Source organism: Sarcophilus harrisii, chromosome 4, assembly GCF_902635505.1.
Source record: "Sarcophilus harrisii chromosome 4, mSarHar1.11, whole genome shotgun sequence".
In the NCBI taxonomy this organism is placed as follows: domain Eukaryota; kingdom Metazoa; phylum Chordata; class Mammalia; order Dasyuromorphia; family Dasyuridae; genus Sarcophilus; species Sarcophilus harrisii.
The window spans coordinates 387,884,525-387,906,019 of NC_045429.1; the positions used below are offsets into that span (position 1 = coordinate 387,884,525).

A 21,495-nucleotide genomic window follows, 5' to 3' on the forward strand; every position below is an offset into this window, starting at 1 on the left:
AAATAAGAATTACATTCCACATTATTGTTCTATAAGAAATGACAAGCTGGCTAATTTCAGAAAAGCCTGAGAAGATTTATATGAACTGCTGCTTGGTGAAGGGAGTGGAACCAAGGAAACATTGTATATAGCAACAACAAGATTATGTGATGATCAACTGTGATGGACTCGCCCTTTTCAACATTGAGGTGATTTAAGGCAATTCCAATAGATTTGTGCTGGAAAGAATCATCCACATCCAGAGAGAACTATGGAAACAATATGTATCAAAGCACATTTTTGTTGCTGTTGTCTGCTTATTCTTTCCTTTCTCATGTTTTTTCCCTTCTGTCCTTATTTTTCTTGTGTAGCATGATAAACTTTGAAATATGTTTAGAAGAACTGTACGTTTACTCTATATTGGATTGCTTGCTGTCTAGGGGAAAAGGGAGGAAATTTTGAAACACAAAGTTTTGCAAAGGTGAATACTGAAGAACTATCTTTGCATGTATTTGGAAAAATATAATACTATAAAAGAAAAAAAGCAAAAACATTTTACATTCTTATGGAAATAATTGCTACATATGAGGAGGGGCACATTTGGAGAGGAAGAGAGAAGGAAAAAGCAAAGGAGGAGGAAGAAGAAAAACAGGGAGAGGAAGAAGGGAAAAAAGAGAAGGAAAAGGAAGAGAAGGAAGAAAGAGAAGGAGGAAAAAGAGAAAAGAGGAGAAGCATTCCTTAATATCCACTCAAATTGACAGGGTCCCAGATGGTAACTACATATAACATATGCATAACATAGTAAAGCCAGTTTTAAAACAGTCTTTTAAAATCTGATTCACTACTTTCCACAAATATGCACAGCTTCTACGGGATGCATAAGCTTAAATAAATACTGCAGTAATAATGAGGAATGTGTAAGAAATAGATTTGAAAAAAGTTAAACCTATCCTGGAAGTCCTTCTCTGTGTGTAAAGATCTCATGCAGAACTCTTTGTTGTTGTTTATTCTTTGTTCTCAAAAAGGACCAAGGATATCTTGAGGGTGATGTTTTGAGGTGGCATGAATTGGATTTAAAAGAGGCAGAGCAGGGTAGTCTCACTCTTCTCCAGTCATCAAAATCCAGTGGCAAGATAAAGATCAAGACAACTGGCAATGGTCCAGCCTTTCATCAATTAGATTTTCTCACAGTGCCACCGTTCCCAGATTTCACATTTCATTTTGAAGCAGTTAAGCTTCTCCATTGATGATTTCTATAGCTGAATGTTTCTCTGAGGCTAGCTTTTATCTTTGCAAGTCTCCATTAGCATAAGGGCAGCAGACATGTAATGACATCTGTTGTTTTATTTTGTGGGGTTTTCGTGTGTGAGGCAATTGGGGTTAAATGACATGTCCAGGGTCACACATTTAGTGTGTGTTAAGTGTCTAAAGCTGAACTTGAACTCAGGTCCTCCTAATTCCAGAGTCAGTATTCTGTCCACTGTGCATCTTGCTGCCTCCTGACATTTGTGGTTGTATTCCAGTTGTTTGTCAATGGGAGCATCTGATAATGAGTATTTCAAAATGAAGAGCCTTTACATTAAAGCCAATTTCCATTGAAGATTTCTGGATATCCCTATTCTCCATAGTTATTGTTTCATTATGAGGATAGCTGCAGAATTGAAACATCCTTGACATTATTGTTTTATGATTTTTTTCTTTGTGTTCTCTAACTAAGTTATATCAATGGTTCTAGTGGAATTTCCAAATGATTCTTTTTCAGCTTTCCTCCTGCTTGCACTCTCCCTTCCAGGTGGGAGATTTTGACTATCAAGAGGAAAGACATCTGATTCTATGTTCCAGTAAGGTAAATTTTCATGAAAAAATTGACATAGAAATGAATTCCACCATTCCTACCAAATGAATTTCTTTTCTCCTGTTTCCTCAAAATCTTCCCCACAACATCTTGTGTCCAATTTTTCATCCTCCCTCCAGTTGTACCAGGAAGGGTTGGGGGTGGATGCCTAGATTGGCCATGGTGGCCAGATTCGGGGCAAAGGCAACACAATTGCCATAAATAGACTTATAGGCTCTGCATTGCTGTGCAAGCCTGGGGACTTGAGATCTATAATTAAGTTTTCTTCATCTTGGGTCCTTTGGTTGGCAGGTTTATTCTTTGTAGTGATATGCTAGTGGTAGCTACAGCTTGGGAGCTGACTGAAAATGCCTAATCTCAATTGCAATCTGGGACCTATTCTAATGGGAAGAAAGCCTTGTATCTACTGGGAGTTCCTTGGAGAAAGCAGTATTTTCCTGCTAAGAAAAAATTATCTGACTGAGCTTGTCTGTATTCTTTAGTACATCTACAACTTTAGATATGGGAAACCTTCAGATGCTTTTACCCTTTCTGATTTTAGAGGGGAATATTCCTCAGAGGAGTTCAAAGAGCAAATCTGAATTGCTTTGTAGTTCTCTGCTTTAAGGGAATTGTTTTCACTGAAATATAATGATATAATAAAAATAGCAATATATAAAAATAAAAAAAAATTATAAAAATGTTTGCAAAGCTCTTTTCAAATAGTATTTCATTTTATCCTTACAACAATCCTGTAAAATATATATGCTATTGTTATCCTCATTTTATAGATAAAATAGGCAGCTAGAGATAAAATGACTTGCCCAGAATCATATAATCAGGAAGTCCTCACATCTTCCTGTGTCATGTGCTCTTCCACTGTACCACTTAAGTATCTAGCTAAGAAAGGTGATTTGGAAATTGAAAATCCTAGGCTTACAGTTGCTGCTTCACTGAAAGATTATAATGATTCCATAAAGAGATTATGGAAATCAAGACCTGCACTTAAGAGCTGTAAATTGTCCAGTACACAAGGATTTCCATATTTATGTGTCTTACTACTAGCTTTGTTTATATGTGTCCATTTTCCACTGAACACTTTGGTGGGAGAACATGGCTCATATTGATGGGTAGACTGTTATGTGACGCTATGTTATACTTAATGTCATTTTCCCTTCTGTTAATAAATATATCATAATTAAGAATTAATAGCATCAGCAGTGACTAATTTGTATAAATAGAGAGCACACAGCTAGGGACATAGTGCACAATTGTGAACAGTTCCTACCCCCAGGAAAGCCCTTGAGAGGTCCTAGCAGGAATGAAGTTTGGAGTGAGCCAAAACTCACAAAGAATGAAAGAATTAAGAGGATTATTGAGCATCATGCTGATTGGTGGTATTGCAAGTAGGCTAATAGGTAGTCAAATGAAACTGGGAAGAAGGAACAGTAGAGGAGGTTAAGATCTTTTTTTTTTTTTTAATGATAATTTTTCACTAATGATGTAAACAAAGCAAAGCAAAGCCCAATGTGTACCACATAGTAAGTTAGAAAAGACAGAATATCAAGTTAGGTAAAAAAAGAATCCTCAGCAAAACTGTAGCTGTCAAGTATTTAGGATGTAAAAAGAACTGCTAGAGATTAGAGGAAATTTTGTGGGGTAAAAGTGAAGGAAAATGTCTTCAAATTTTTCTGTTTCAAAAGAATCTTGATGCAACAATTGACCATTAGAATTAAGGCAAGTTTTCAATTTTATCAAAATCTAACAGTATACAAAATCTTATGAAATCTTAAATGATAAGAATAGCCAGTTTTCTGTATGACCATATTATATGGAAGCTGTACTGCATAGGGAATTCTTATGGTGGCTGTCTGGAAATTTCTGAAAGAACAATAGATTATTGAATTGTTCAGGTGCTAACTCAGGGACTCATTATTGACTACCTGGACTGTTCTAAAAGTTTTAGAATTTGTCTCCTGGCTTCTAGTTTCTAGCATCTTTTATTTTTTGCCCAAATATTAAATTAATAAAATAAAATGTAATGTAATAAATGTAATATACAGGCCTTAGTATGCTTCAAAAAGCATCAGTAGCTCCCTATTTCCAGTATAGAATAAAATACACAATCTGGCAATATTGTCTTCTCTATAATCTGACTTCCACTAACTAGTAGGCTTATTTTATAAAAATTTTCTTCCCTACACTCTATTTTCTAAACATATTTGACTGTTGACAATTTATTGACTCATTCCATTTCCTGTAGTTTCTGTGCATTCACAAAAAGTCCTTGTCTGGAATATCCTTTGTCCTCATATCTGCCTTTTGAAAGCTGAGTGATTCAAAGTCCAGCTCAGGGAGCCTTTTCCCCCCTTTTCATATCATACATATGTACATGTATTCATAGTTTTATGTATGTATATATGCACATATATAATTAAAATTCTTTTTCTACCACAAAATGAGCCAAAAAAAATCTATTAGTTGCATGTAAATTTCTTACAAACACAATAAATTAAGGGTTTAAATTTTTCATTCTCATATTTTTTTCCTATAGTGGTTTTTATCATTCCAGCTTGTTTTTCTTTTTTACATATTTATATAACTTAATATTTCTGCTCCTACTTTATTCTCTACTCCATAGAAACCTAATCTGGATCTTCCTAACTGAAAGTGATTCCTCCTAACTCAAAATTTTAAGAATATTTTTTATTCTCTCTTTGCACCACAATTTATCCTTTTTACTATGTTTATTAGTTTTCTTATCTCTTAGTCTGCAAATTCCTTGAATTTGGAGACCACATAATTTCTAAATTTTTATATTCAATATATAATCACAGCTTAATAGAAATTGAATTGCTACCTAAACTGAGATTCTAGTTTGTAATTTTTAAAGATATACTTACATTTTCACTGTATCAAACATGCTCTTCTCCACATTTACCAACCATTGTTCTACAAAATTTTTTACATGAACTTTCCTATAAGTTTGTTTAAAAAAAAAGGTTATTAAAAATTACTTAGTGATATATGCTAAAATGCTTCATTAAAATTACAATTATATTAATTTCCTACGTATTTCTTTGATTATAGCTATGGGTTAAAGAGAAGAAAAACCTATATTATCATATGAACTTACATATATTATCATTAAATACTCTATCTATAGCCCATCAAAATGTGTAATTACGGGTTTTAAAGACTGAATGTTCCCATCTCACCCAAGCTGAAACAGTAGGAGCCTGACCTGATCTCTTACTGATCAGCATGGGTGTTTTGACTGGTTCTTTTTTTTTTTTCTTGATCTGAGCCAATTTGGTTGTTCTTATAGGCAAGGTTGTCCTTATAGGAATGGGAAACTTCCTTTCTTGAGGACTCACCATATTAATGCTGAATTTACCGCAGACATGCAAGCAATGCAGGTTGCTATTGCTGTAGCTTGGCACTCCTAAGTGTGAGAGTTCCACCAACCTAAACCTCTCTGGGAGCAACTTAATCATGATACAAATGCCCTTCACAATAGTTGTCCCCAATACCTGGGATATCAGTCTCAGAATCTGGTTTTCTTAAAACTCACCTGAAACATCATCTGATACCTTATTGGATTCCTACTAGCAGCTAGTATATCCCCCCAAAAAAAATTTACTGGTGTTTATTTTGTGTATATTTGGCATGAACTTAAATATATATATATATATATATATATATATATATATATATATACATATATATATATATATAATATACGTTCTCTGAGGCAGAAACTTTCATTTTAATCTATGTATCCCCAATGCCTCACAAAGTATCTAGCAATAGCAACCAGCTAATTATTGATTTACTTTTAAAACTCTAGTCTTTAAAGAACTATCCTTTTAAAATGAGTATTAGTTGGAGGTGTTTATTAACATTACAAATTGATTCTTCATTTTTTTAAAACGCAGAGTTCCTTTACACAGTAAATATGCTCAATATGTTTATAATATAATTCTGTTTACATACAATTTTTCAGGGGTATGGCCACAGTCACTCCCCCTTTGGGGATGGTCTAAAGACCATCTTCCCCACTTACTAATAAATTCTGAGCCCAGAATATTGTCCATGTTTGGTATTTGTCTGAGGTACACACACACACACACACACACACACACACACACACACGCTCTGTGGATTGTTAATCCCAAACTATATATCCCAGTTGGATAATAAACATTTTCTTATACTTAATTTTTCCTGTGTAGATAAATGAATCAAATTCCTTTGAATTATTTTCATTTAGAGGAATTGGCAATGTTCTGTAGCTTGATGTAGGCAGCACAATATTATATGACAATTTGAGCATAAGACCTCACTTTTTATATGGAAACCCATTTGTAGTTGGACCCTGTGTTGAAAATATTTCATGATAGTGGCAAACAACTTTAGAAGTGTATGTTTCTCTCCTTTATGACAGATTTGAGATTGAACAAAGGATCTTTAAGCAAATTCCTTTCTCTTGTAATATCTTTCAAGGAATCTTATATGATTTTGATATCCGTGTGGCAAAATTTGTCTCTATTGGTCTTCGAGTCTCATCCTTAAAGACTCTCTGAACCACTTTGCTTTGTTGGGGCTCTTAAGATACATTCCTTAAATTGTTTTTTTTCCCTCCACTGCTTCTTGCTGTCTGAGAAAATGATAATTCTCCACCATAAGTTTCCATCATTCTTATCTGGAAGATTTTTCAAGTCAGTTAACATTTAAAATGATGTTGCCTTTAGCTGCCAACTCTCTCAAGTTGGTAAATAAAAGGAAGAAGGAAATAAGCATTTACATAGCACCTATTGCTGGGTATTGTAGTAAACATTTAAAAGTATTAACTCCTAATTAAATTGGTCAAGTTTTTGCTGACTCACTTGTTTATGATTATAAAAACACATTATTATCTTAAGTTATTTGTATGGTGAGGTATTATTTTAAATCATTTCCAAAGCTTGTTTCTTAATTGTCTTAAACATATACCTATCTTACTTTTTTCTCTTAATCTGCATTATTTATGATTCAGTAGTAGAGTTACAGAAAGATAAGGGAGGCTGGCATTTATGGAATTAGAGATACAATAAGGTACATCTTAATATATTAAATAATATGTACATCTTCCACAAATATACAATGTTCATTTCTGACCCACAGTTATTAACTGTATGAGGAACCAATTTGCATGTGTTATAGTGAAAACTTGAAACCTCTAAAGGTAGGAAGATAGAGGAGCACAGGTTTTTTAAGAAGAGGAGAGGTAAAGAGAAGAACCATTTTTAAAGATTTTACTAGAACACAGAAATGTCTTGTTCCTACTCTTCTATGAATAAAGGGTTTGCTAAATAAACTTACACTTTAGCCAAGCCCTTTTAATGTATGATCAGAAATCCCAAAACATTCTCTAATATTAAGATTTTGCTATATCTAAAGATTAAACATTAAATATATACCATACTTTGACAGAAGGAGTGTTTCACCTTCCGCTGATATGAGCAATGTGACCAGAGGAGGACCTGATTCTTTTCTCCATATAAACAAATGTCTTATATTCTCAAAACATTTCATAAGATGAGGCTGCAAGCAAAAAACATAGTTAAATAGCATCAAAGTTTTGACATGATCAAGAAAGAATATTCATAAGCACAGTAATAAAATATTACCTGGATAGCTTCAGGATTTTTGCTTTCAGACAGAATTTCAATGAGTTCAGCATTACTGAGAAAGTAAAATCTTGGAAAAATCATTCTCTTCACTTCAAGATATTCCTGTCCCAGAAAACATAGACAAATATGAATGAGAACCCAAACACTGATATAAAAATATCATATATTTTACATGATACACAATAGACATGCATAACATCAGAGTCACAGGAGGAGGTAAAGTATACATTCCAGCACCATTCTGAAATGACATTTTCTTTTGAAATAGTATCTTATAGTAGAAATAGTGGAGATTTTGTAGTGTAGAAGAAATTCAAGTTCAGATCCTGTCTCTGACATTAACTGGCCATGTAACTGTGGGCAAATCACTTAACCTCTCAGAATATCTATAGTTTTCACTTTACAAGGTTATTGTGAGAGAAATGTGCTGAATAATGTACATACTATATTTTGAAAAAAATTTTTTTTTTGCTTCCAGGCAGACAATTGGGATTAAGTGCCTTGACCAGAGTCATACAGCTAGTAAGTATTAAATGTTTGAGGCTGAACTTGAATTTGATCCTCCTGACTCCAGGGCCTGTGCTTTACCTAGTGTGCCATTTAGCTGCCCCTATATTTAGTAAATCTTAAAAATGTTTTATAACTGTTGGCTTAGGTGCATTTTCTAAACATCTTATCATTAATCATCATCAAAATACTGCATTGTGGCAGTATCCACAAACCTACTACATAGACCATTTTTGCCATGTTCCTAGGTATGCCCATCAATCTTCAATTTTTTCCTTTTGAACTTTTCCAAAGGAAACAATAAGGATACCTTGGAGAGGTAGATTCATCTTTAAGATTCTTTTTACCGCTTATGTGGTAAACTGTGCCCAGGTTAAGGTTAATGAGTCACCTTGCATCTTCTATTTTGTTGTCAGGTATCACTTTATTATTTTAGTTATCTTAAGTTTCTTTTCCAGAGAAGTTTTAATCTTTTCAAGAATATATATGCCCAGAACTTTTCCAACTTTTCTTTATCTTATGTGACTTCTTCTTATCTGAATGTTTTTTATTCTGATAATCACTATATCCAGAGTCCTTACCATATACTCATTTTTATCAGAGTCCAGCATACACTCAAATTTAGGGAGCGTGGGAGTGACTGAATTCCCTTACCTCTACAATATCTAAGTGGTCAAATTAAATGAAAAGACATTTCTCAAAAGGAAATGTACAAATGAGAAATAATGTACAAATTATCAATAACCAGAAAATCTGATTAGAATTATTGAACAGAAAAATAATAATTAAACCAACTATGAGGTGCCTGCTCATGACCAATAAAATTACAAAGACAGGTGAAAATAAAATTTAGTGTTGTTTGGACTGTGGAGACATTAGTATATGTCTGTCATGGATTTGTGAATTGTAATAATAATTTGGAAAACATTATAGCATTATATAGTAAGAGTGATAATGTTTATACTTTTTGATTTTACTATCTCAATAATGTTTTTGAAAGGCAAAAAATCCTGATCTATATAAAATATTCATAGAAACATTATTTATAAATAGCAGTGCTTTAAAATAATCAGTGTCTATTGAGGAATGGCTGAACAATTATGGTATGTTCATATATTGGAATATTATTACACTATTCTAAGTGATAATGTGAAGAGTATAAATTATATATATATATATATATAAATATAAATGAAAGAAAGCAAAGTTAGACATTGACTATGATATCGTCAATAATGGTAAAGATAACAAAATTTTTAAAAATTGAAAAATTCTGAAAGCAAAACTTTTGCTAATCTTATCAAAATTAATTTACATTTTAAAATAAATTGTAAATAATGGAGTTTAAAATTTCATTTTTCAGCTCTATTTTTGTTTACATATTTGGATTTGGAATTTTTTTTGATAGTCACTATGTTAAGAATAAACATTGTACAATATTTCAGAGTCTGATTCTATTTGTACAGCAAAATAATGGTTTGGTCATGAATACTTATTGTGTATCTAATTTATATTTTAATATATTTAACATCTACTGGTCATCCTGCCATCTGGGGGAGGGGGTAGGGAGTAAGAGGGGAAAAATTGGAACAAGAGGTTTGGCAATTGTTAATGCTGTAAAGTTACTCATACATATAACCTGTAAACAAAAGGCTAAGAAATAAAAAAGAAAAGAAAAGAAAAGAAAAGAATAAACAATAATACTTTCAAAAGAAACTGTTCTGCTGAACCACACTCTTTATAACATATTGCCATCAAGTTCCAGAGGAACAGAATCATTAACTGAACAAATTTCAATATAATGCTTTGTGCAATTTTCCCCCCACCATATGAGATTAGTACTAATGGTATTATATTGTATACCGTGTTGCAATTTTTCCAAATGAAATGGCCCATGTGTTATACTTACTGAATTAAAAGATTCTTTATGACAAAATGATTTTTTACCTCAAGACTTTTCTTTATTTTTTCAAGATACAGAGAGCTACTCTGCAACATTTCAATGATTCCTACTGATATGACTCTTCTCAAAGCATCAGGTTTATTGTTTACTTTTGATGTTATTTCTTTCCACATAGAAGTCACTTTAGCAAAAAGCCTTGCTTCTGTTGAAAGCTGTCTTTATAAATAGAAACAAAAATCTTGAGATGACTTTAATTTTTTAAAGTACTATCTCAATTCTTAATATAAAATAATCATATGCCAAGAAATATTTATTAAAGTTATCAAAGTGGATTTGTACATCATATTTAAAGTGCTGTCAATTTATTACAGATTGTCCTTTAAAATATTTCTGATATTCTATACTATTTAAAGTCACAGGAGTTTTGTTAAAGATTTTTGACTCTTTCCAGCATGCTATTTATATCTAATTTTTAAAAGAAAAATAATAACATAAAATGGATAGCTACTGCCTCACAATTCTTTTATTTTAGGAAAATAGACTTCATATTACTTGAAATTCTAGAAGTATTTCTTTGTCACTGGAATGTCAATCATCGACAGAGAACAATGATATTATTGTCATTGATTGAGACTTGAGTCATGAGTGAGCTCTTTAATTTTTTTCTCTGGACTAAAAGTTTCAAGATGTCATTCATAATACTGCTAAAACTATCACTATAGGAACCATCACCTAACACCATAGCTATTATAATTTTCACAACATTTTACCCTTTTTCTTTCCTGGGGGGACTGAGGTGACATAGTAGATAGAGTGTCAGCTTTGGGTTCAGGGAGACTCATCTTCGTGAATTCAAATCTGGACTCAGACTCAGTATCTGTATGACCCTGAGAAAGTCACTTAACCCAGTTTGCCTTAGTTTCCTCATGTGTAAAATGAGCTGGAGAAAGAAATGGCAAGCCACTTCAGTATCTTTGCCAAGAAAAGCCCAAATGGGGTCACGAAGAGTCAGACACAAATGAAAATGATTGAACAGGAAGAAGATTCTTTTTCCTGAGCTCTAATTCCACACCACTAAGTGTCTATCAGATATTTTGAACCACATCTCCCTTAGGCATCTCCAACTTAACATGTCCAAAATAAAATCCAGTATTTTTTCCTCCCAAATCCATCCGTCTTCCAGAATTCCCTATTATAGTTTAAGACACCACCATATTTCTAGCTTCTCAGACTGACAATTTCAGTGTCATGTTGGGCTTTTCATTCCTATTGACCCACATATCCACTTACCATTTCTATCTCTACATCACTTTCCCTTCTTTCTACTCACATAGCCACTGCCTTTATCACCTCTTGCCTGGACTATTATAATACTTTATTTGGTAACTCTACTCCAACTCTGACCACTCAACTGCCAAAATATTTTCCTAAAGTATATGTCTCACTGTGTTAACTCCTCATTCAATGATCTTCAGTGGCTCTGTAGGACCACTGGGATTATATAAACTTTTCTTTGGAACTTAAAAAGATTTTGACAATTTGAACCCTTTGTAGCTTAATAGTCTTCTTAAACATCACTTCCTTCAATCCAGGTGGATTGGCTTAATCAGTATTTAATAGAAAGAACATTCCATTTCCATTCTCACTATCTTTCTACCAATTTTCCTCTATAACTGGAATTCTCCCTGCCTCATATAATTTCTGACTTCTTTCAAAACTCAGACCCCAGTGCCTTTCTTGTATTATTTACCATATATATACATATGTAGTCAATATTTATATACATTGTTTCCCCCATCAGAATACATACTCTTTGAATGCAGTTGTTGTTTTTGTTTTTGTCTGCATCTACAGTGCCTTAGCCAGTATGAGTCTCATAGAAAGTACCTAATAAATGCTTTTTGATTGGCTAGATGTTTTGTTCATAGCTAAAGAAAGTCCAGTCTAGAGAAATATGATTCTCTTAAGTACAATATGACTTGATATGATGATGGTCATATCACTGGTCAATAGGACAGTTCAGAACTGTTTTAGTAGCCTTATAGTATGGGAAACAAAATGAAGCAATTGTAACTTTCTTATTTTCCTTACATTTTTATCTACTAATTGAAAAGTAAGCCCCTCTGGAAATGATATTTGGAATTGTTCCTTTTTAAAAATTTTTAGCAATGCTTTTTTTTTTTTTTTTTGGTTTTTAAAGGTTTTTGCAGCTTGGTCTCTTCCTATCGTTTCTGTCTTCTCACACTTTTCTCCATTCTGTATACTACAATCCAGTGACATAGATCTCCTTGTTGTTCCTCCTGAAGGACAATCTACCTCCTGATCCTGTATCTTTTTAGTGGCTCCCCTCCCCCTCTCGGTCTCCTGTCTAACTTGGAAGTTTCAGCTAAAATAACACTTTTAGAAGTCTTTTCATATCTAACTCAATGCTAATGCCTCCCCTCTGGATTGCCTCCATTTTACTCTATGTATATTTTGCATATTGTCTCCTCCCATTGGACTAGGTAGGGACTGTTTTTTGCCTTTTTTTTTTTAGCCCCACAGCCTAGTTTAGTGCCTGGCACATAATAAGCACTTAATAAATGTTTGTTGACTTGATTTATCAAGTAATATTTTGAATCTATAGCCCAAAATAATCTTAATGTAGTCAATTTAAGAAAATTAATATGGTAAAAATATAGAAAATAGGAGAAATAATTAACATACATTTTCCAGTAATGATCTTTTTTTAAATTTGGATACCTTTGTATTTCAGGAGCAAAAAAAATGGGTTCAAGATAAAGCCAGTTTCTCTGACATGTCATCCAGTCATCTAAAGTGTGAGAGAAGAGATCCAACTTCTGATGCCAATCATCTGCAAGAGCCTGCATTAGAAATAACATTTTATAATAAAATGAAATTTAAATAACTAATATTCTTTTTTAAGAAATAGAACACTTAAAATTGGCAAGAATTTTTCTGGAGGTCATAGAGGAAGAATCAATGGTCATGAAATTTTTTTTAAAAATCATTTTACTTTTTAATTTAATAAAGAACAGTATGAAACATTTTACTTGTCCAATTTTAGAATTTGTTGATAACATCAACAAAAAACAAATCACAGTTATAGAAATTTCATATGGGAATGAGGAAGGGCAGAGAAAGAAAGAAGGAGAGAAAGAGAAAAATGGAGTGAGGGAGAAAGACAGAGACAAAGAGAGACAGAGAGAAGGAAAGAATGAGAACAGAAGCTCATGAAGTTATCCCACTACCCTCATTCTTTCCCCTCTGCTACATTGGGCCTTTAAGATCCAATCCAGTAACTTCAGAAATGTACTCTGTTATTTCTTGCCTCTCTTGCTTCCATTACTGTTAACTCCTAATTTTCCTCCCTAATTTTCCTAAATATTATTCTCCAAATGAAGCTGCTAGATGTTAATCCAGTTCCTTTAAAATTAATATATTTTGCCTGATTCTCTGCATTTGGTTTTCTTAGCAACAGCCACTTCTTTAGCTGTTAGCTTCAGGAACAGGAACTCAAATCAAATGCTACATTTAAGTTTCACATAAAATGAGTTTATTTCCCCAGAATGCAATTCTTATAACTCAAATTGGCAGTATCCTATTTGATCAGTTAATTTAGTCAGTTTAGATCAGTAGATTTAGAGCAGAAGGAGAAATATTCATTTTAGAGATCATCTAATCTAATGATCTCACTTTGTTCTGTAACCTTTGAATTAGTTTTTTTTTTTTTTTTAATAAAAAGTTGGTTTTCTTTCTTACACTGAAATCTCAATTGAGGTGAAAAACAAAACAAAACTCATGTGATTCATGTAATCAAACAGAATAAATTTCCAAACTGGCCACATCAAAAAATTATATCTCTCATTCTTCAATGAAAATTGATCACCTGTCTATCATTCCAGAAACTCTCTTCCTCATCTCTATCTTCTGAACTACTTGGCTTCCTTTAATTCTCAACTGAAGTTTCACTTTCTGCAAGTAGTTTTTCCTGGTCCTCCTCAACATTAGCCCCTTTTCTCCAAGATTATCTTCAATTTACTCTGGATATATATTGTTTATACATAGCTGTTTGCATGTGATCACCCTTATCAGACTCTGAGTTCCTAGAAATCAGAAACTATTTTCTGTCTTTGTATTCTCAGCTTTTAGCACAATACCTGGTACATAGTAGATGTTTAGTGAATGTTCATTGACTTGACTCATTAGGAGATGGATAACACTTTTAAACATTGGTCCTCTGAAATGGTGATTATTAATAGTGTTGCTCAGAGCCCTAAAGTGTTTTTTATAAACTCTCTGCTTTTACAATATTATTATTATATAAATTGTTTTTTCTTGTTCAACTCGCCTTAAGCATGTATTGACTCATCCATAATTTCCTGTGTTTCAGAAAAGTAACTTCTTCATTTTTCTTCTTGTTTTTGATGTGACCCTTTTTTTTTTTTTAAAGGCATGAACCTATTTGGAGTTTGTCTTAGCATACAGTGTGAGATGTTGTTCTACTTTCTGGAAGACTGCTTTATTGTTTTCAGAATTTTTTTGTTAAATAATTTTTCTTCCAATAGTTTGGATTTGGGGGTTTATCAAACACTAAGCTATTATATCCATTTGCTTCTAGATGATGTGTACCTAATCTGTTTTACTTATCAACTTCTCTCTTTTTTTTCCTGAGGTAATTGGGGTTGTGACTTGCCCAGGGTCACACAGCCAGAACTTCTCTATCTTTTAACCAGTACTAAATTGTTTTGATAATTGCTATTATGTAGTATAGTTTGAGAACTGAGATCTTTCATCTTTTAAAAAATTATTTCCTTTGAGATAATATTATTTACTTATAATTCTGTCATTAGTGATTTTATTTGTATGAATGATTTTAAATTTTAGGTAATTAACATTTTTTTCTCTTTTTTGTTCTCTTTTCTCTCTTATTTGGTTAATAATATTTCTTTGGGTCATTGTTGTAAAAAGTTCTTTACCTCGTCTAATTGGCATTTTTTATAGCGTATGCTTTTATATTAAGATAGGACATATTTTGGATATTGTGGTATGTAGTAGAATATGATAAATGATATGATATATTATAAGATATATCAGATGCTAGTCGAATTTCTAGTTTTGTTTTTTTTTGGCTGAGACAATCAGGGTTAAGTGACTTGCCCAGGGTCACACAGCTAGGAAGTTTTAAGTGTCTGAGATTAGAGTTGAACTCAGGTCCTCCTGACTTCAGGGCTGGTGCTCTATCCACTGCACCACTTAGATGTCCCTAATTTCTAATATTCCTAAAAGTTTTTGTCAGAAAGGGGGTACTTCCCCCCAATAATCTATATTCTTGGTTTGTTTACCGTTTTCATTTCCTCTCTTCATTATGCTTTTTGCTTATCTGTTCTATTTTACAACTTTATTTTATCTATTGTTTAAGAAATACCAGAAAATTTTAGTGACTCTCAAGCATTACATTTTAATTTGTCTTCCTGCTATAGTTAACATTTGTAGGACTATGCCAAATGTAGTGGAGAGAGACTATCCTTACTTTAGCCTTCTATGTACAAGAAAAGTTTCAACTACTTTTCCATCCCAAACAATGCTAATTCTTAGTTTTAAATAATCTTCCAGTAATATTAAATAAGAGCTCTTCTGTGTATGTACTTGTTAAAAACTAAAAAGTTTTGCTAATGTTAATTACAGAAATATTAAAATCTGTCAAAATTTTTTCTGTATCTATTGAAATAATCTATAGTTATTGTAATCTTTATTCTTCATATGATTTATTATGATAATTATTTTCCTGATATTCATCCAATTTTGCATCCATGACATGAATCCAACTTAGTCAGTGAATCATTTTTTTGAATATCTTTCTGTATTTTCCTTGTGAAGATTTTATATAACATTTTTGAATCAATTCTGATAAGAAAGATTACATTAGATCACAGTTTTTTAAGTCTGATCTGTGTTTCCCTTGTCTTGGTATGAGGGCCATTTTTTGGTCTCTTAAGAGTAGTTTGGTAGAGTATTACTGAATATATTTTTGAGAATAATTTTTATAACCAGGCATTAAATCACCCTAAATATTTGATGGAATTTACTTCATTACTTGATTTGAGATAGGAAGGTTTGAAAATCATGCTGAGAGAATTAATTCACTCTATCTAAAATGTTTCCAATGAGTTTATTTTCAAAAAAGAAAAATTATAATTATTCTGCTCAAGAAAAATAGGATTTGCATGTCACTTAAATGTAAAGATAATCACTTTTATGAAAACAAGACTAATATTTACATGACACTTAAAAAATCTTAATTTCTTTGAATGATCTTGAGAACTAAGTGTCTAGTCTCTATTTACATATGATAAATGGAGGCTGAAAGATTTTAAAATGCTTTGTCCAAGCTCAAATTGCTGTCTTTCTCACCCCATGTCAAACTCCAAATCTCATTGCTTTAAAAAATATTGGTAATAAGGAGTTTCACGCCACATATTTCCTAACTATGTACATAAATCTGACCTGCTGGAATTCCTTTAAACTGAATAAATTGAACTGAAGGTTATTTTTGACTCACTGGTGAAAGGTGCCCTCTAATTCTTATAATATTCCAGTATAACTTACCAGAAACCATAAAATATACTTGATTTTTAAAAAAAGTCTTTAGTTATAGTTTTGTTATATTAAATGAAATTTTAAAAAATCTATGTTGAGATTATATGTACTTAAAAATATTCCTTTGGTAAACTATTTCTATCCTTTGCTCACACCATCATCAAATATTCATCATCTTCTATATTTGTGTTACTAACATCTAGAACAATATCTGGCATGTAGAAGATGCTTAATAAATACATGTTGATTAATTCTAGGTGCAATTTACTCCAGTAGGTACTGTAGGAAATTCAAAGACTTAAAAAAGTCAATTTTCTGGCATTTATTTGGTTACAATAAATTTTTGTGTAAAAATACCTCTGTTTAAATCACTAAAAGGTATGAAAAGAATAATGTCTACAGCCATGACATTTATAGAATGCAAAAACATTAAATATCAAAACACTGAAAAATCTCCTTCTTGTGACCTGGTGTTTACCTTCATTGCTCCAAGATAGGGAGATGCTTTAATTGTTGCAATTATAACTTGAGATTCCTCTAATTGAGCTAATACATCATCCAGAGATGAAATAATAAGTATCTCAGAAGCTTCTGTTTGATGGACAGTCAAACGTATAGGAGTATGGTTCCAAAGCTCAATAATCTTCAACAGCATTTTTTCCAGAGCAGCTTCATTTGTTGCCACTGTTGATATTTCAATGATTCTTTCTTCATGACGATACAACTAAAATAAACAAAACATTCCTGAATAGCCAATACAATAATTCCAAATATGTTTTATTTCAAGATTTCATTTTCACAAGATGTGTTATTAAGGTTTCATTCTGAAGTAACATTGGTATTAGGAGGTTTCCTATCTCCTAAATAGATGCTTATGGATTTCATTTTTTAAGATTATATGACCTATCTCAGCAATAGTTCCAATGTTTAAGCACTCATCCTATGATGACTTTTTCCTCTTAAATCTAAACACTTAACCAAAATCAAGTATTTTAAGTGCTTCAAATAATAGTGTTTATTTGGCTCTTGTCTTTATGTCTCCAGATGTTAGCATGATACCTGGCCTAGTAGGTAATATCTTAATAGTTATTTAATTTTACTGAATTGAAAATCTTATTATAATGTTCATTTTCTTCTGCTCTGCTCTTCATGGAAATGAAGAACTTTCAACTATCCATTTGCTTCATAAACTACATTTGTAGTTTTGCTTTTAAATATTACCTTAAAGTTTTGACTTTATTATGTATGAATTTCTTCCATTTTACCATCTTTTCTTAAAAACATACAGATCAATAAAAAGCCAGCAACAAATGATATTGGCAGGTCAACACACATCATCTGAGTGGGTTTTTTTCTCCTATGGAGTTAGAGGTTAGTGCAAAAGTAACACTGTTTTCAAAGAGAGCACATTGCTTTCTCTAATTTGGTGTCTTTATCTGTAGGTTCACTATTTCCCATTTAGTACTTGTAGAAACACAGAAACACACTTAGTAAATCTAAATAGCAAAAGTCCAAATTCTAACACTATCTTCCCCTCCAGCTTGGCTACATCACACATCCTGCTGGGATTTTCATTCAAAGTGAAAGTGGGGGTCAACTAGGTGATGCAACAGATCTTGAAATTGGCCCTGGAGAATTTCAGTTTAAACCTGACCTCAGTAATTTACAAGTTGTGTGATCTGGAGCAAATCACCTAACTGGGGAGAGGGCAGAGCCACGATGGCAGAGAGGACACATCCATCTATCTAAGCTGTCCCTTACCCTCAAACTAGTTTTTATGAAAATCAGTAGTGCTTGACTGTCAAAACCCTTGACTCGGAAGTAGTCTTTGACTGTCAAAACCCACAAATATTGGGAGTACAACACATTACCAACAGAAGATATCCTCAAAATTAGCCAGAAAAGGTCTGTTTTTGCTTGCCCTTGGGGACAGAATGGGGCTATGCCAGGTGCAGACTCAGGCAGATAGGCAATGAGAGCACAGAAGACAGCTCACACTGAGCAGACAGGAGAAGAGTGGGGGGGGATCTTCACTGGAGGGAAATCTGTGGGGAGAACTTTACCACAGTGTTGGCTATTATGCTCTAGCAGCAAGCCAGTAGATCAGCAGAGAAACTATAAATTCAGGGGGTAAAGACTATTACCCCAAAACATTAGAGTCTCTCTGGCCCTAGCCATACCTACCCAGCACCGGGGAGGGACTCAGTCTGCTCTCAGCATGCAACTGCTGATCCCAGTATAGATGCTGAACACAGTGTAGATGCTAATCCCAGCGCAGCCATTGCTGTTCTACTGCTGCTTCACTGCTACTTTCTGTTGTCTGTTGAGGAAGCTTGGTAATACCACCCTGCCTCAAAAGGAGACTGCAGCTTTTTTTTGTTGTTGTTAAAATGAGTAAAAAGGCAAAGAGAGCTTTAACTATAGATAGTTTCTATATTGAAAGAGAGCCGACTTCAAACCCTGAGGAGACTAAAAGCAGATTGTCTCCAGATGAAGCCCCAAATGGTGATATAATCTGGTCCCCATCACACAAGGCTCTCATAGAAGAAATTAAAAAGGCTCTTTAAAAAGATCTAGAAGAAAAATGGGGAAAGGAAAGGCAAGCTTTGTAAGAGGTCTGCATAAGTTATGTTACACATTAAAAGATAGAGTGGATAAAGAAATCAACTCCCTGAAAAACAGAATTAATGAATTGGAAAAAGAAAATAACTTCTTAAAAAAGAAATTAGCAAAATGGAAAAAAAAATTCCATAGAACAAAACAATCATTTAAAAACTCAAATGGGCAATGACAAAAAGAAATTTTAAAAAGCAAATGAAGAGAATAATTCATTAAAAATCAGAATTGAACAAATGGAAATGAAAGATTCAAGGAGACACCAAGAATCAGTCAAACAAAACCAAAAAGAAAAAAATAGAAAAAATGTTAAATACCTACTTGAAAAAACAACAGACCTGGAAAATAGATCTAGGAGAGATAATCTAAGGATTATTGGACTCCCTGAAAATCATGATGAAAAAAAGAGCCCAGACACTATTTTTTGAGGAAATCACCAAAGATAACTGCCCAGATGTTATAAAAACAAAAGGTAAAATAGACATTGAAAGAATTCATTGATCATCTACATAAAGAGATCCCAAAATCAAAACACCAAGAAATATTTGTGGCTAAATTCTAGAACTATCAGACCAAGAAAAAAATACTACAAGCAGCCAGCAAAAAAAAAAAAAAAAAAAAATTCAAATACAGAGGAGCCACAATAAGGATTATTTGGGATCTAGCAATCTCTACATTAAAGTATCGAAGGGCCTAGAATCTGATATTCTGAAAGGTTATGGAACTTGGTATGCAGCCAAGAATAACTTATCCAGCCAAACTGAGAATTTTCTTCAAGGAAAGAAGATGGACATTGAATGAAATAGGCAAATTCCATTTATTTCTGATGAAAAAACCAGAACTAAACAAAGTTTGACCTCCAAATATAAGACTCAAGAGAAGCGTAAAAAGGTAAAAAGAACTCTTGAGAACTATATTTCTGTTATGAGTATACATAAAGAGTACATGTATAATTTGATTTTTACTGTTATACTATAAAAAGGGATCTAGTGATGGAAAAGAAATTGTACCAGAAAAAAGGAAAAGTGGAGGTACTACATCTCATGAAGAGGCAAAAGAAACCTATTATAGCTGAAGGAAAGAAGGGAGGGGGATGAGCATAGTGTGAATCTTATTCTCATCAGAATTGGCTCAAAGAGAAAATATTAGACATATTCGGTTCATAGGGAAACTTTTCACCTCATTGAAAAGTGGGAGGGGAAAAGTGAAAAGGGAAGGAGCAGGCTAAATAGAAGGGAATACAGAAATTATAATGGAAAGGTATAAGAAAAGGGGATGGACTCTAAGGGGAGAAGGGATCTTAAAGAGGGAGGGCTGCATAAGGCAAGTGGTGCTCATAAGTTTAATACTGGAGAGGGTGGTAAAGGGGAAGAAAGAGAAAAGCATAATTTGGAGTTAACAAAATGGTAGGAAATACAGAATTAGTAATTTTAACCATAAATGTGAATGGGATAAACTCCCCACTAAAGTGGAGGCAGATAGCAGACTGGATTAAAAGCCAGAATCTTACAACATGTTGTTTACAAGAAACATACTTGAAGCAGGGCTATACATACAGAGTAAAGGTAAAAGGCTAGAGCAGAATCTACTATGCTTCAGGTGAAATCAAAAAAGCAGGGGTAGCCATCCTGATCTCAGGTCAAGCAAAAGCAAAAATTGATCTAATTAAAAGAGATAAAGAAGGGCACTATAACTTGCTTAAGGGTAGCATAGATAATGAAGCAAAATCAATACTGAACCTATATGCACCAAGTGGTATAGCATCTAAATTCCTAAAGAAGAAGTTAAGAGAGGTGTAAGAAGAAATAGACAGCAAAACTATAATAGTGAGAGATCTCAACTTTGTACTCTCAGAACTAGATAAATCAAACCACAAAACAAATAAGAAAAAAAATCAAAGAGGTAAATAGAACACTAGAAAAGTTAGGTAAATTGATCTTTGGAGAAAACTAAAAGGAGACAGAAAGGAGTACACTTTCTTCTCAGCAGTTAATGGAACCTATACAAAAATTGACCATATATTAGGACACAAAAGCCTCAAATTCAAATACAGAAAGGCAGAAATAGTAAATGCATGCTTTTCAGATCATGATGCAATGAAAATTACATTCAGTAAGAAGCCAGGGAAAAATAGACCAAAAAGTAATTGAAAACTACATAATCTCATCCTAAAGAATGATTAGGTGAAACAGCAAATCATAGACACAATTAATAATTTCACCCGAGAATGATAATAATGAGATGTCATACCAAAATGTGTGGGATGCAGCCAAAGTGGGATTAAGGGAAATTTTATTATCTCTAGAGGCTTACTTGCATAAAATAGAGAAAGAAAACCAAGAACAAATTAAAAAACCCCAATCAAACACTAAACTTGAAAT

General features: G+C 32.9%; 1 protein-coding gene across 1 annotated transcript in view; it reads right to left on the minus strand.

The window, feature by feature from the left end:
* DNAH14 (dynein axonemal heavy chain 14) overlaps nucleotides 1-21,495 on the minus strand; it is a 361,979-nt gene that overhangs the window by 220,235 nt on the left and 120,249 nt on the right. Inside the window, exons 23-28 of the mRNA XM_031968698.1 lie at nucleotides 16,977-17,222; nucleotides 12,641-12,762; nucleotides 9,943-10,114; nucleotides 7,486-7,590; nucleotides 7,281-7,399; nucleotides 4,717-4,791 (exon numbers count right to left, since the gene is read on the minus strand). Of these exons, the coding sequence (XP_031824558.1) occupies nucleotides 4,717-4,791; nucleotides 7,281-7,399; nucleotides 7,486-7,590; nucleotides 9,943-10,114; nucleotides 12,641-12,762; nucleotides 16,977-17,222 (839 nt within the window). The remainder of the gene's footprint in view (nucleotides 1-4,716; nucleotides 4,792-7,280; nucleotides 7,400-7,485; nucleotides 7,591-9,942; nucleotides 10,115-12,640; nucleotides 12,763-16,976; nucleotides 17,223-21,495) is intronic.